Source organism: Chanos chanos, chromosome 7 (assembly GCF_902362185.1).
Source record: "Chanos chanos chromosome 7, fChaCha1.1, whole genome shotgun sequence".
In the NCBI taxonomy this organism is placed as follows: Eukaryota; Metazoa; Chordata; class Actinopteri; order Gonorynchiformes; family Chanidae; genus Chanos; species Chanos chanos.
Window position 1 is genome coordinate 10233365 of NC_044501.1, and position 14426 is coordinate 10247790.

Below are 14426 nucleotides of genomic sequence, written 5' to 3' on the forward strand. Positions count from 1 at the left end.
GTAAAACCAAACAAACACAAAAATGCAGGCATAAACACACACGCGCACATGCATACACACAGCCGGTAATTTTCATAAACAAACACGGGGCAGATCGCGATCTAGCAGCAGTATGTCTCTGTTGACGATGAAAGAGGAACGTAATGGGGCCTCCCAGTTCTCTGACCCTCCACGGTCCACTTCATAAAGCCCAGGCCTCATTATAGAAAAAATAAGAGTCTCCAAGGCCCGGCCATTAACCTCTTCACAAACCGCGACAGCAACAGGGAGCATTAACAACACACGCATTCAAACGCGGACAGACCAATAAGGACATCCAGCTGCATGTGAGCACACACACACACACACACACACACACACACACACACACACTGTGTCTTGCAGAGCAAGAAGAGACATATATGCACGTGCATACACACTCACATGCTGAGTATGATAAACGCAATAATAGCAGAGCTATTTCTCTGTTCCTCAGACACACATAATCTCTATGTCTTTCTGCTGCGTCCTGCCATAGAGATGTACGGGGGGGGGGGGGGGGGCAACAAGACAACAGTTCTGTTCCTTCCACTCGACCTCCTCTTCCTTTGTTTCCACGGTAACTCTTACCTCCTCCAGCCTCCTTCTCTGCTCCTTCTGTTGCTCGATACGTTTCTGCCGCTCAGCCAGCAGCTGACGCTTGTACTCCTCTTGCTCTCTGAGCTGCTGCTCCTGCAGGAGCTGCTGCCTCCTCAGCGCCTCCGAACGCTCCTTGTTCTCCTGCTGCAGACGGATGAAGTCTCGCCGGAGCGTCGACTCCCCGGGTACGTTCACGATGGAGCTACACAAAGGATAGAGCAGGGGAGGACAGAGGAGAGATTTCAGACACTGTTCAGATAACCCTCTGGCTTCACTTTGATCCATTATGAGTACCTATTGAGACTGACCCAGGATCAGTGGTCAGGTGCATAGGGCCAGTGTTTCAAAGGAGTCTCTGAAATATCTCTTGCAAAATTCAACAAAGGAAAACTTAAAGAAAAAAAAAGTGTTTTACTGGAGATGCTGGTAAAAAGAGATCTGACAGTTAAAATGGCATTTAGGAGGGTGATTTTATGACAGTGAAGGGATCAGCTGCTTCATACACTTAAAGAAAGTGGTTAATAGCAGAGTGTAAGGTAACAGCTCTGAGTAAGGACTTCATACACAGATTCAATGTGTTCAAAGTGTACATAAGTTCAATGTGTCCGTTTAACGGTTTCACACCTTGGCTCTCCTTCCTGTTCAGGGGCTTCCTCCTCCTCTTCCTCACTTCCACTGTACTCGTATTCTGTCTCATCTGCAAGGGATAAGTCATCGGTCAAAATCATTTTCCACATTTTCCAAACCTTTTACAATTAACAATCTGTCCTTTTGTTGGGCCTTTTGTCCACACTAAGTTAATATGACATGACTGTGGTTTTCGGAGAAAAGAAATATCTGACAGGTCTTCTCTCCTGGGGGGTAAAACGCTCTGGTCATCTGAGGCCCTCACCTCTCTCCCCTCTCTTCTTCTTGGTGCGGTCGATGTGGTCTTTGAGCTGAATGCGGACCTGTCTCTCGTTGGGCTGGTCCCTGATGAAGGGATGTTTCAGAAGCTGCTCGGTGGGTGGTCTCTGGGTGTAGTTCTTCACCAGACAGCTCTCAATGAAGCTGAAGAATTTCTTAGACCTGCGGAGGAAGAGGAAAGGGAAGAGACCAAAAGTTATGAGGAGATGGGAGACAGGGGAGAGCCCCACCGCGGCAATAGAAATTTTAAAGGCAGAGCCACGAATTAAAGGCAGAGCCACGAATGTGTGACTCAAGGTAAAAAATTTCACATCTCAACCTTTTTGGTTCCCAGAATTGGAAATGCATCATTCAGTTACGTTAAAAAAAAAAAAACCCTAACAAAAAAACCAGTCAGGTCAAATGAGTTGAGCATCATTGGATGAGACATTGGAGAGCAGGTTCTTTTGAGCTTGTATCATGGAAACTCTGCAAAAACCTTTCATGTGTGAAAAGTTTCAGAAGTGAAGGCCAATTATGACAAGAGTGGAAAAGAATATTTCAGCGCTTTAGGTTTTCTCTCCCCTCAAACACGCGCGCGTGCCGGGCTAAGCCGCGTGCCTGCAAAACTAGCCAACGCAGGTGTGTCGCAGCTGCTTCGACAAACAGAGCAGTCGTAGAAACAGCACAATCAGAGAAACAGAGCGCACTTAGACGAACAAAGAAACAGGAAAAGCACAACTCTTGAGTCGGTAACTTTTTGGTGACTCGTTCAGCTAAACGGGTTTTTTTACGGTTTTAATCCAATGCGAAGCGGCTGATAAAACAAAATGCTGCTCGCGTCGACAGAACTCTCCGGAACGACTGGAGTTGTTATTATTATGGAATACTGACTGAAAACTTGCCGTCTCAGACGCTTGTCGGCCTTGGTGCGAGGAGCTCTCCTGTTTTAGTACCTCTTAGGTCAAGCTGTTTAAATGAGAAACAAAAGAAACAAAACCAAAACAAAAAAGACACTTTAAACAGAAACGTACCATTTCTTGGACTTCAGTCGTGGAGGAGGATTTCTGGGAATGAGGAAGAGCGCTCTCATTGGATGCATGTCACACAGCGCTGAAAGACAGAACACACACACACACACACACACACACAGATCAATCGGAGGCCAGCTGGAGCTAATAATGCACAGTGGGATGAAATGAAAACACTGATATGAGAGGGAAAATGTAGTGCAATGGAGAGAGAGAGAGAGGGGGAGAGAGAGAGAGAGAGAGAGAGAGAGAGCGAGAGAGACAGAGAGCGAGTGAGCCTCAGTTACACTCTCAATATCCACTCCTGACGGATCAGTAGACTTAGTGAACCACTACAAATTGAGAGTGAATAAAGGGGTTGAAAAATAAGAGTGTGTGTGTGTGTGTGTGTGTGTGTGTGTGTGAGAGAGATACATACGTGGAGCTCCTTCAGCCATTTCAATAGCCGTGATCCCACAGGACCATAAGTCACTCTGTAAAAGAGTTTACACACAGTCAAACTCTGAACTCACAACAACTTTAGCTTTAAGCTGCAGCCAGCAGGCTGGACAACTAGCTCTTCTTAGACTCTAGCTACCTCTCAGAGATAACGGGTCTACAGGAAAGACAAAGTGTCTCAGAAACACACATTAGGGACGGATTAGGATCGCGGGGGCTTAGTCATCTTTCCCCCAATAATCCTATGAGTTTCATAGAGTCTTACCCTGTAGTCGTAGGTGGCGTCAGGGTTTTCGTCACAGGCGATGACCTCTGGTGCCATCCAGTACGGGGTCCCTATGAACGTGTTCCTACGTCCCACGGTCCTGTCCAGCTGGGCGCTCACGCCAAAGTCCACTGCAAAGCACGTCACAAAGCACGTCGATTAAAAACAGGTCATAACAAACGCACACAACATGTGTGTTTTCTTTTTTTTAGTTCATGTATATTCTTCTGTTGCTTAGTTGTAACTATTGTTGGATTGCACCTTGAGTAGCGCTTGTTGACGTGGTCCTCTAGATTTGATTTACCGTTGTCTATGTGCCAGTGTGTGCGTGTGTTTATTTTTTTGTAAGTTGAAACCATTGTTGGCTTTGTCCTGTCTCTCAAAAATAAGTGAGCAAACATCCGAATAAAACCCAAGCCTAAGCTGGTTTGAGTGGTTGATTTGAGCTTTGAGACGTGACCGTTCTGGTTTTTGCCTGAGGACGCGTTACGGGGTCTCGTGACTCACCCAGTTTGACCTCTGCGTTTTCCGTCAGCAGCACATTCTGACCCTTGATGTCACGGTGGATGACATGGTGTGCGTGTAGGTGTGCTAGACCCTGAACACACAAAAAAAACACACACACAAAAAACCAACTGACACCACGTTTCAAACAGAGTTTCCGTGAGAGGAGTCAGTGAATGGAGACGTCAAAAGGTAGGCAGTTGCGTTAACAGCTGTTGAAAATGATTTTTGGAGAATGAGGAGGTAGAGAATAAGGTAGTGCCAGATAAAGATTAAAGAAATCGATTGAGGGATTAGGGGAAAAGAGCAGATAGACTCAGGGAGTGCAAGACAGAGACAGAGAGAGAGAGAAGAGAGATTTTCTGGACTCCAGAAAGCTCTTAAATTCTCTCGGTGTAGGCAAACGGAGAGCATTAGAGAGAAAAGGCAGTGATAAGGGGGGGCGGGGGGGGGGAGAGAGTGAGTAAGAGCAAAAGCACTTAAGAAGAAAAGAGGGAATTGAGGACACTCACCCTGAGGATCTCTCTGGAGATATAGGCGATCCAGTCCTCCTTCAACGAGTTCCCCTTAGTGTTCTTCACCAGGTCTGTAATAGAGCCAGCTCCACAAAACTCCATCACCAGCTGAGCGAGAGAGGGGGGAGAGAGAGAGACAGAGGGAGGTAGGAATGAATAAGCACAAAAACATCCAAAGAACAAAAGAGGTAAAAAACAAAAAAAACGAAAAACAACAAACAACAACAACAACAACAACAACAACAACAAAAAAAACCAGCATGGTAATTCGGCATTGCCTTTGTTTTAAAACGTGCAGTAGGGCGGCGTCCAGACTTACCCATAGCTGGTCGTCGTGTCCGGGGGGGCTCTTTTTAATAAACGCACCGTAGTATGTGGCAATGTTCCTGTGATGGGAGTATTTCTTCAGCATATTAATCTCCAGTTTTATCTCTTCTTCTTCATCCTGTTCCAAACACACACACAGATGGGGGTAGGGTGGGAGGAGAAAGACAGACAGACAGACAGACAGACAGACAGACAAAAGTGAAGAGGAAGAGTTGTGGAGAAAGACGGGTGGGGGTGGTGGGGGGGGTTGGGAGGAGAGAAAGAGAGAGGGAGGGTGGGGAAGCGTTAGCGATTGTCTCCAATAACCATGGGAAGAGGCGGGGAGAGAGAGAAAGAGAAAGAGAGAGAGAGAGAGAGAGAGAGAGAGAAAGAGAGAGAGTTTGCGCGCATTCTATTTACACAGTCCCAGTTGGGGTCTCATGTGACCTGACCCATCAGATGAAGAGTGATAACAACCTCTCTGCTTGCTCTTTGGGGAAACAAACGCTTTTTCATCCAAATTGTTGCTCCGTCTCTAAAGCTCATTAATGGACTGTTTATAGGAGGATTAAAGGCTGATGAGATGTGTCGCGCGAGGGGGCTCCAGTTTACAGGCGTTTTTCATTAAGATGACAAAATAATGCGGAGAGTTAATCCGTTTAAACCGCGCTCAAATCAAATTAGCCGCGCTGTCAATTAGCTTTAGGTTTAGGTCGGGTGTATCTGCGGTTGTACCTCACCGACTTCAGTTTCATAAGCGATGTGTCAATAAGATAATACTTCCGAATCACCATTATCTGATGTTGATTTGTTCACTCGTTTGGTAATAATGAAGATGATGGTCGTGGAATGATGCGATACTCAAACTATTGGTACAAAGTTCATGAGTGAGTTGCGTGACTTTTTACTTTCTCTGGCGGTGCTGACAAAATTGTCTCTGTTTTAACTCTTGCTCAAGGTCCCGTACAAGGAACAATCTCCCTCTATGTGTGTGTGTGTGTGTGTGTGTGTGTGTGTGTGTGTGTGTCTGTTTCTGTGTGTATGCATATTTTACAATCACAATTCAATCCACACAGGCAAAACAAAAGAGGTTACAGTCAAAACATGATTACTTTCCCAAACAATCAGTTCCTAAGTTTTTAAAGAAAAACAAAAAAACCTTGATTAGCCTGAGAAACTCATTTTTAAATCACCAGTACAGTACATTTGTGCACAAAAACCAGTCTGTTCATAGTTTCAACATAAAGAACTCTTCAGTCATTAAACAGTCTAATGATTACAGTTAAAATGGTTCGTTCTGACTTCATCGTCACGGGACCAGAACAATCCGCCCAGATACCGCTTTATGGTTTCTGTACTGCAGCTCTGTAATGAGAAATGCCATTGTGAAAGTCGACCACCAGCAGGATGGCCTCATGTGCTCTCGAAAAACAGTGTGTTTTGAATTACACCATCATGTGCCTTAAATTAAAGACAGAGCTGACAACTCCGAGAGGAAAGAGCACTCTCTGCATCCTCGTTTTTCATCCTTAAGTGAGGCTAAATTAGCGCGAGAGTTTCAGATGCTTTATCTCAATGAGAAAAACGCACTACCACTCCCTGACTAGCTTTCCATGCTAACTGCGGGACAAGAGGAGAGCTGGTGGAACTGGTTTTTGTATAGGCGGCCATGATGGTGTCACACAAGATGACATCACCTCGTGGTAAGTCTCCCCCCACCCCCCACCCACGTCCACTCTCCCATCTCTGCTGGTTCATGCTTCCTCCAGCTGTATGTACGTACGACTCCTCTCGAGCGAGAAAACCTCCACGCTACAACGTCACGCGACCGCGGTCGTTGTCGGAGCGCACCGTCGGATTGCAGGTGCGCCATGTAAGACGAGTAGAGCGACGCAATCTTCTCAGATAACCTCTGAGAAACCTAAAAAGCAGGGATTAGGAGACAAAGGAATGGACTTAGATGGGCTCTGGCACTGTAAACAAGCGGTAAAGCGCTTGGGACAAAAAAAAAGCAAAAGAAAAGCCTTCAAACCTGTCTTGAACCTCCCAAGACAAACACAAGCGGCTTTGAGCGGATGCGCTTTCTTAGCCCTGAGAGAGCTGAGGGCCAGAGCTGAGCGGGAGTTCGACGCAGCGCTACTGCAGCAGGAGAGGAGGAGAAGAGGTGGGGGGGAGCATCTGAGGTGACTGAGAACCAGCGTACAGTCCACGGAGGACAGGACTGGTGAGGGAGGGGGGAGGAAAAAAAAAAAAAAAAAACAGAAGAGAAAGAAACGTTTTCCCTGACTCTTCCATTGAAGATCTGCATATGTGTGTGTGTGTGTGTGTGTGTGTGTGTGTAAGTAAGTAGGCGTATGTGTGTGTGTGTGTGTATGCATGTTTGAGTCCTGGAATATGTTGAGCAGGCTTGGGAAACTGGGTCACCGCACACGTGCAGCCTGGAGAAGTGATCCACAAGCGCTTTAACCCCAAGCTGCTCGCTGACTCACGGCTCAGGGCCCCGCGGGGGCCCGAAAACCACGCGAGCAGGCGGGCGGGGACTGGTACCTGCGCCGGGGCGCGGCCGCTGGTCCGACTCCCCTTTACTCTTCGTAAAGACGCACGTTATTGCTCAGAAAGAGCATGACTTTATTAGGTCAGGTTTTGTTTACTCTTTTTTTTTTTTTTTTTTAGCTACCTGTAAACAGTAACAAACCTCCAGAGCTGGAACAGGGTTGAGTGAGCAGTGCTGCGTGCTGCGTTCACGCCCGCAGCAGGAAGTCGTTGAGCAACAACATTCACCTCCAGCTAAAGCTCCTGCATCACCGACGGCCCATATTCACAGCAGTAAATAAGGAGTGGCAGCAACATGTCTGAACACTTTTAAGGTTTTACAAAAAAAAAAAAGAAAGAAAGAAAGAAAGAAAGAAAGAAAGAAAGAAAGAAAGAAAGAAAGAAAGAAAGAAAGAGAGAAAGAAAGAAAAACTGGTCTAGCAAAGAACTCTGCTAACAGGGTTTCTGATGGTGCTAAATACTTTCTCGCCATCCCAGGCATCTTCATTAGGACGTCACCCACTTAAAGACATACACCTTCCAAATCGGACGCAAGCAGGTTTTAAAGTGTAATGCCGCCTTTAACGTGTTATGGAGGGGCAGATTTTATAATTCTTGTTGTCTTAACGCTGTTGCTGGGAAGAGGGGAAGTGGGGGGGGGGGGGGGGGGTTCTGGTAGGCATACTTAGGTGTTGTGTTGGAATATCTTAAGTAGCCAGATATAGGGCAAAGAGTTTTCCATATTCCCTATCTGCTCTCACAGAGTAAAGTTTGAGAGAGAGGAAGCGTCACTCCCTTTTAAGAGAGTTTACCAGTTTACCATCATCACTGGTAATGTCTTTATTGACAGTTGCGATCATAATCATAAGACCAATAAAATTAAGCCTTGTCTGCATGCCCTTTATGTAAAGTTCATTTTAAACACCGAGAGAATGGTCATTAACAGATTGGGGGGGGGGGGGGGGGGGGGGGGGTTGTGTTCTGGTAGGCATATATAGGTTTTGTGTCGGAATGTTTTAAGTAGCCAGATATAGGGCAAAGACTTCTCCAACTTCCTATCTGCTCTCACAGAGTAAAGTTTGCCTATCAAAGTCTAGAGAGAAGAATTTAGGGCTTGTCCTGCAATAACAGGCAAAGAGAAACCGCCGCTCCCTTTATATGGGACTTCCTGTCGGTGTGTCACTGACTATCTGTTAATGACAATTCTCTCAGTGTTTCAAATGAACTTTAGATAAAGGGCATGCAGACAAGGCTTAATTTTATTGGTCTTATGATTATGATAGCGACCGTCAGTAAAGACATTATCACTGATGAACTCTCTTAAAAATACTTACACAAGCACTTCAGTGTATATGTGTATGTATATATATATATATATATATATATACACATACATACATACATACACACACACACACACACACACACACACATATATATATACACATACATACATACATATATACACACATATATACAGTATATATACGTGCGTGGGTGTGTGTGTGTGTGTGTGTATAAGTATATACAAAAGAACATATGAGTACCTTAAGAGAGAAGGCCATCTTAGCTGGTAAAGCCTTTGTTTACACAGATATTTCGATAACTAACTTTCTTTGGTGGATTTAAATGTTTTAGCATCTCCTGGCGCTCATCTTGAGAGGACAAACAAATGAAAACAGGCCCAAAAACGAGTTCAGATCTTAAAGTGCATTTACTGGAAAACCGTAAGCATTCTGATGACACAGTAAACATGATGCAATGACCGTGACATGCAGGGTGTAGAACCCACAACAAAAGCGCAACTTACAAAGAGTTGATTACGCAAACCTGTCTAGACTCCTGCTCATTCAAACCTACCATTCAGACCCTACACCAAACAATCTAGACTCCTGCTCATTCAAACCTACCACTCAGACCCTACACCGAACAATCTAGACTCCTGCTCATTCCAACCTACCACTCAGACCCTACACCAAACAATCTAGACTCCTGCTCATTCAAACCTACCACTCAGACCCTACACCAAACAATCTAGACTCCTGCTCATTCAAACCTACCATTCAGACCCTACACCAAACAATCTAGACTCCTGCTCATTCAAACCTACCACTCAGACCCTACACCGAACAATCTAGACTCCTGCTCATTCAAACCTACCACTCAGACCCTACACCGAACAATCTAGGGATAAATGCCACTGGAAAATGTAGGTCAATTAGCGCCATTTTGTGACAGCAACCTCACTGTAACGTAAATGCGGGAAAGGGGCGGAGACTTTTTTTTTTTTTAACTTTCTGAAGAACTGGGACAATACCATCCCTGCATTTTTAATCACGTCTGAGAGTGGAGAACATTTCATTGGACATTGACGTGGGCTTTTGGATCCGGACACGAGCCTACCGACAGGAAAGAGAGAGAGAAAGAGAGAGAGAGAGAGAGAGAGAGAGAGAGAGAGAGAGAAAGAGAGCGAGAGAGAGAGAAAGAGAGAGAGAGAAAGAGAGAGAGAGAGAGAGAGAGAGAGAGAGAGAAAGAGAGACAGAGAGAGAGAGCTGGCACGGACGGCTGGCGGCCTGGATGCAAGGGCCTTCATTACGATCCGCGTGGGTGGCCGCGGCACCCCTGGTTTCCACAGGGAGGTCTCTTTAGAGGTGAAAACGGAAGGCCACGTAGCGGGGGATCTCTCCCCCCCCCTCCCCCCAAGATGACACAACCTGATCATAAAACATCTCGCTGGCTTTAAAGAAAATCGTCAGCACTTATTACTCACCAATTTACGACCGATTTTCGAACACGACTCATTGCAGGAGAGAGCGGCAAGATGTCGGGGGGGGGGGGGGGGGGGGGGGGGAGAGACAAAAAAAAAGAAAAAAAAGAGCTCTACATGGTCTAGTATACACCGCGGCGCTATGTGTGTGCAGACACTAAAATACCTCACGGATAGAGAAACTTGTGACGCGTGTCGTCCTCCAGCTGCCCTATCTTGCTAAAAGCACACGCGTTCGCCATTTCTCAGCAACGAATGCGTTCCGTTCCCTAGGAGTTAGATTAAGAATTTAAGATAATCTCCTCTTGACTCCACGCCAAGGCTCGCATAAAAAAAATAAATAAAATAAATTAAAAAAAAAAAAGACAGGATGCCAAATACCTCCACGGGCACATCCTTCACTCATCCAATCAAAGACTCAATCTAACAAATTGTTGTTTTTGTCAATATTTATTATTTTTCCCCAAAGACACAGGTGATTAAATGCCTGACTTGGCATTTGGTACTGCGCTGGCAGGTCGGCTAAGGTCGGCGCTGGAAACTGAATTGTTCCCAGCGGAGCCCACTTTCTAAACTCCTTCCCCAAAACACACATGTTAAGTATTTTACCTCGGTGACGTCCATGACTTTGATAGCAGCCAGCTGTCCGGTTTTGACATGTCGTCCCTGTGGAGAGAGAGAAGAAGAAGAGGAACAGAATGTCAGTGAGCCTTCTTTCATGCAGAGGTGTGCAAATTAGCTCGTCAGGTTGAGTGTGTACTGGAAGGGTCAGCAGTATTTGTAGTTTGTGCTTGTATATTTATGTATGTATGTATGTATATGTGTGTGTGTGTGTGTGTGTGCGCATGCGCGCGCGCACGCACTGTGCTGGAGTGGAGGAATAAACACCAGGTCAGATTCCAGACCCATTCCGTGTCTTTCACCGAAATACTCGCTCCCTTGACCCATATTTTCGTCCCGTAACTCACTGAACCCAAAACCTCGTTCTCTTTTGCTCCAGTATCTAGAGAGCCGCACAACTGTTGAGGGGGTTTGACCCTTCGCCCCCCCCCCTCCCCCTACATAAACATTCCCACACTCTCCTCTGCAAGCACCTCTCTCTCTCTCTTTCTCTCTCTCTATACACACACAGCCTGAAATAGCACTGCTTTTTTTCCTCTCCCTTTATCAGCTACTTCAGGCCCACTTTTTCAAGAGAAGAGCTTTTGTTGTTCATGACAATGCCATGTTGAGAAAGCGAAGCCAGATCTCTTGGGCCCACGTGTCCGTGGCTCTGGAGAGGCCCGAGAGGCGACTCCGTACACCCCGTTGAACTCGGCAGCTGTGGATGAGCGTGACATGCCGGCATTGGAGCGCAAGCACGCACGTCAACAGGCGCGTATGTAAAAATACACCGGCCTGGCGAAAGAAACCCGCAAAAAGACGCATAGCGATCATACGCAGTGGTGATTCGAGTTCCCCACAGAGCCCAACACGATTCCCAGTAAGTGTGGCGTGCTACCCACTCGACAAAGATGAAGACACTGGAGATGGCTTCAAAGAAGCATCAGATTGACAACAACCTAAAAATTGCTTGGGGGGGTGGGGGGGTGGGGTCTAAGCAGGACCTGTCTCCTGCTTATGTTGAAGGTCAAGATTCTTCTCCTAGATCACTGCGCTGGGGTTAAAAAAAAAAAATTTAGATTCTTACAAGAGCCCTCCTTAAAAGCAGATGATCTGAGTCACGTATGATGTGAGATGACGTCACCCCCCCCCCCTTCCTTAAACAGAATGGTATGCTCTGTTCGTGATGTCATAATAGCCTCAGGCTTACAGACCCTCAGCAGAGATGAGCCGGTGGATGTGACATCGCTGACAGGAGGGGGCTGGGTTGGGGAATAATAACTGACAGAACAACACACCCCCCCCCGTGCGAGGGTGCAGCACAGTGCTCCAGATTCTGTTTCCTTTTGTCTTGAGTGGAGGCAGAAATCTGAGCCAGGCCTTGGGTCTCTCACACCAGGCTGCTGAGAGGGGTCAGGGCTTTGAGAGATGACAGACGAAAGATTAAACTAACTTCAGAACGGGGGGGGGGGGGTTAATTTGCGGGTTGCTGTGTTGTTGGGGTTTTTTTTTTCCCCCTTCCAAAGGAAGTATGAAGTTTCAAGATGATGATGATGATGGTTGGGAATCCAGGAAGAGGCCTGAAGACCAAAACACTGTCCATGAGACAGAGAGGAATTAAAGTATAAACCTGGGGAAAACTGAGGGAAGCCATAAACTTCTCTCAGCATCTGTGGATATTACCCAACGGAGCAACTGGGTTGAATTCAAACAATGCAACTAAAATAAGACAGATCTTTCAAACGGCAACTTGTTTGTCTCTTGCTGGCCTGAACGGGAAGAGAGAGAGAGAGAGAGAGAGAGAGAGAGAGAATGGAGGGAGGAATGAATGAATGAGTAATGAATGGAAAAGATGATGAGAGAGAAGGAGAAAAGGCAGGATGCTAACTTGAGTCAGAGTGAGAATTGCGTATTCTGCGCTGAATCACTCTGAAAAAGTCTCCTGAACCCTCAGATCCGTGGGACGCACTCTCTTGACCACTGTGACCAAATTCCAACCCCTTCTTCCTCCCGACCGTTTTATCCCGATACTAAACCGCGTATTTTAACGTTCTTCATTGACCCGTTCACACACGAGCGAGTGTCAACCCAGTGTTTCAAATGGTGAAAAGCAATAATAATAATAATAATAATAATTATTATAAAGTAAAGTCATTTAATATGTCTTATTCACCTTATATTAAAAAAAACAAAACAAAAAAACACACACACACATACACACAAAAACCAAGCTTGACTGACACATTACGGGGTTTACAGTGTTTACAACACATCAACAGACATTTGGGAGGGAGTAGGCAGGAAGTCCAGGAGGAAAGGAGCAATTAGAGTCAGCCCTTTCCTTCGACCGAGCTGCACATCTACTTTAACCACCCTGGCATTTTTTCACCGCATTATCTCAGCACTCGCGTTTTCTGGCAAAGCCGGCTTCCTGCGCGCTGGGCCCGTTCAGGTTCGGTCCAAGACTAACCGACGGCGGGTTTTTTTTGTTGTTGTTGTTGTATTGTTCCAACGCTCCTCGTCTGGATAGGTACGCGAGTGAGTTATGCGGCTGACTCCTTCTGGGCCTCCTTCTGTTTGAAACACGACAGGTTTTTATCTGGGCTCCTCATTAAGAGCCGCAGGGCCCATTTGGCTCCTCGCCCCCCCCCCGCACTCAAAAGATTAGACCAGACGTTACAAAGCCCATAAATCTCCAAAAAAAAAAAAAAACTTTAAATAAGTAACGGATCAGGAGCCAAACAAGGGTCAGATGGAGCATGAGGCTGTGTGCATAAATGAGAGTTTTAATGAACAGTCTGTGATAAGCAAATGTTTGTTTTTTAAGTGCAGGATCACAAGGCTCAAATCCAGGATTTTCACAGGGTTTTTTTTTTTTTCTTTCAGCGGATGGATGAGTTGTTTTAGGATGAACAGAATTAAAACACTAAACTGCTTCTGCAATGTCCTGCAGCGTCGCGCTCAGAATGGTACCGTCTGATCTTCCGCTTCACCCGCCGGTAAAGTCTGAGACTGTAACAGAGGGGTAACTTTGGGTTCCACCAGAAGAGAAAGAGAAAGGCAACAGAAGTGAGAAGAAAGGCCGTGCGTCGGGTCCCGGTGTTGAAGCGGTTGAGGAGAGGCCCGAAAGGAAGTGAAGGAGGGTACACAGGAAGTCTGTCTTCTAAACTGTCCTGAGCCTCAAAGCAACAGTCATTTGATTAAAATCATGTCGTGGAGCGCTGGACTTCCCTGAGGAAATACCAGGAGAGAGGAGTCATCCCGAATCCAAAAGTGGCGGCGGGAGGAGAGAGGAACCCGTCAAGAAACACACCCCCCCCCCAAATCACTTTTTCTGGAATGACATGTTGTTGAGGAGGGTTAAGGGGGTGGTGGGGGGGGAGTGGATTAAAGTTCAATGGCTCAGAGGGTTTTACGCCTCTCTGCAAGAGAGTACCAGGATACGCTGAATCCAGTTCAGTAGGTCAGGGGTGAAGCGAAGACTGCTGACTGCATCAGCCGCGGACGGTTAGCTGCCGTCAAAAAAAAAAAAAAAAAAAAAGAAGCACAGTCAGAAATATGGCCAGCGGCGTCGCTGCGTTTGGAAAAAGCTGAAACGGAAGATATTTGATACAGCACAGTCTCTACTGGATGAGAGCCATCATTTGATAGCGTCCCAAAGACTACTACACAAAGAGAGGGAATGTTACGACCGTCCGGCAGACAGAATTGGAGAGCTCCACTATGTTTATACTACCTTTATGTTTAGTCTCCAAGCTAGTTAAAAGCTTAACTTTTACAAGTTAGCGTACAGAGAAAAAATACACGTTACCCAGAGTATAACTATTAACCAACGGTCATTCCAAGATGATTACGAAGCAAACTGTGGTCACACTTGGAGTTCATTTTTCATCAAAAACGCAAAAAGAAGAAAAAAAAATGAAGTTACAGTAAATGAACGCAGGGGAACTTTGACTAAAAAC

The 14426-nt window shown here is 46.0% G+C and overlaps 1 protein-coding gene across 1 annotated transcript in view; it reads right to left on the reverse strand.

Annotated features, from left to right (window-relative positions):
* Positions 1 to 14426, reverse strand: part of LOC115816556 (mitogen-activated protein kinase kinase kinase kinase 4-like) — a 47709-nt gene that overhangs the window by 16078 nt on the left and 17205 nt on the right. Inside the window, exons 3-12 of the mRNA XM_030779524.1 lie at positions 10471 to 10527; positions 4576 to 4701; positions 4254 to 4364; positions 3745 to 3835; positions 3238 to 3368; positions 2953 to 3007; positions 2538 to 2616; positions 1511 to 1686; positions 1243 to 1315; positions 610 to 820 (exon numbers count right to left, since the gene is read on the reverse strand). Coding sequence (XP_030635384.1) covers positions 610 to 820; positions 1243 to 1315; positions 1511 to 1686; positions 2538 to 2616; positions 2953 to 3007; positions 3238 to 3368; positions 3745 to 3835; positions 4254 to 4364; positions 4576 to 4701; positions 10471 to 10527 — 1110 coding nt within the window. The remainder of the gene's footprint in view (positions 1 to 609; positions 821 to 1242; positions 1316 to 1510; positions 1687 to 2537; positions 2617 to 2952; positions 3008 to 3237; positions 3369 to 3744; positions 3836 to 4253; positions 4365 to 4575; positions 4702 to 10470; positions 10528 to 14426) is intronic.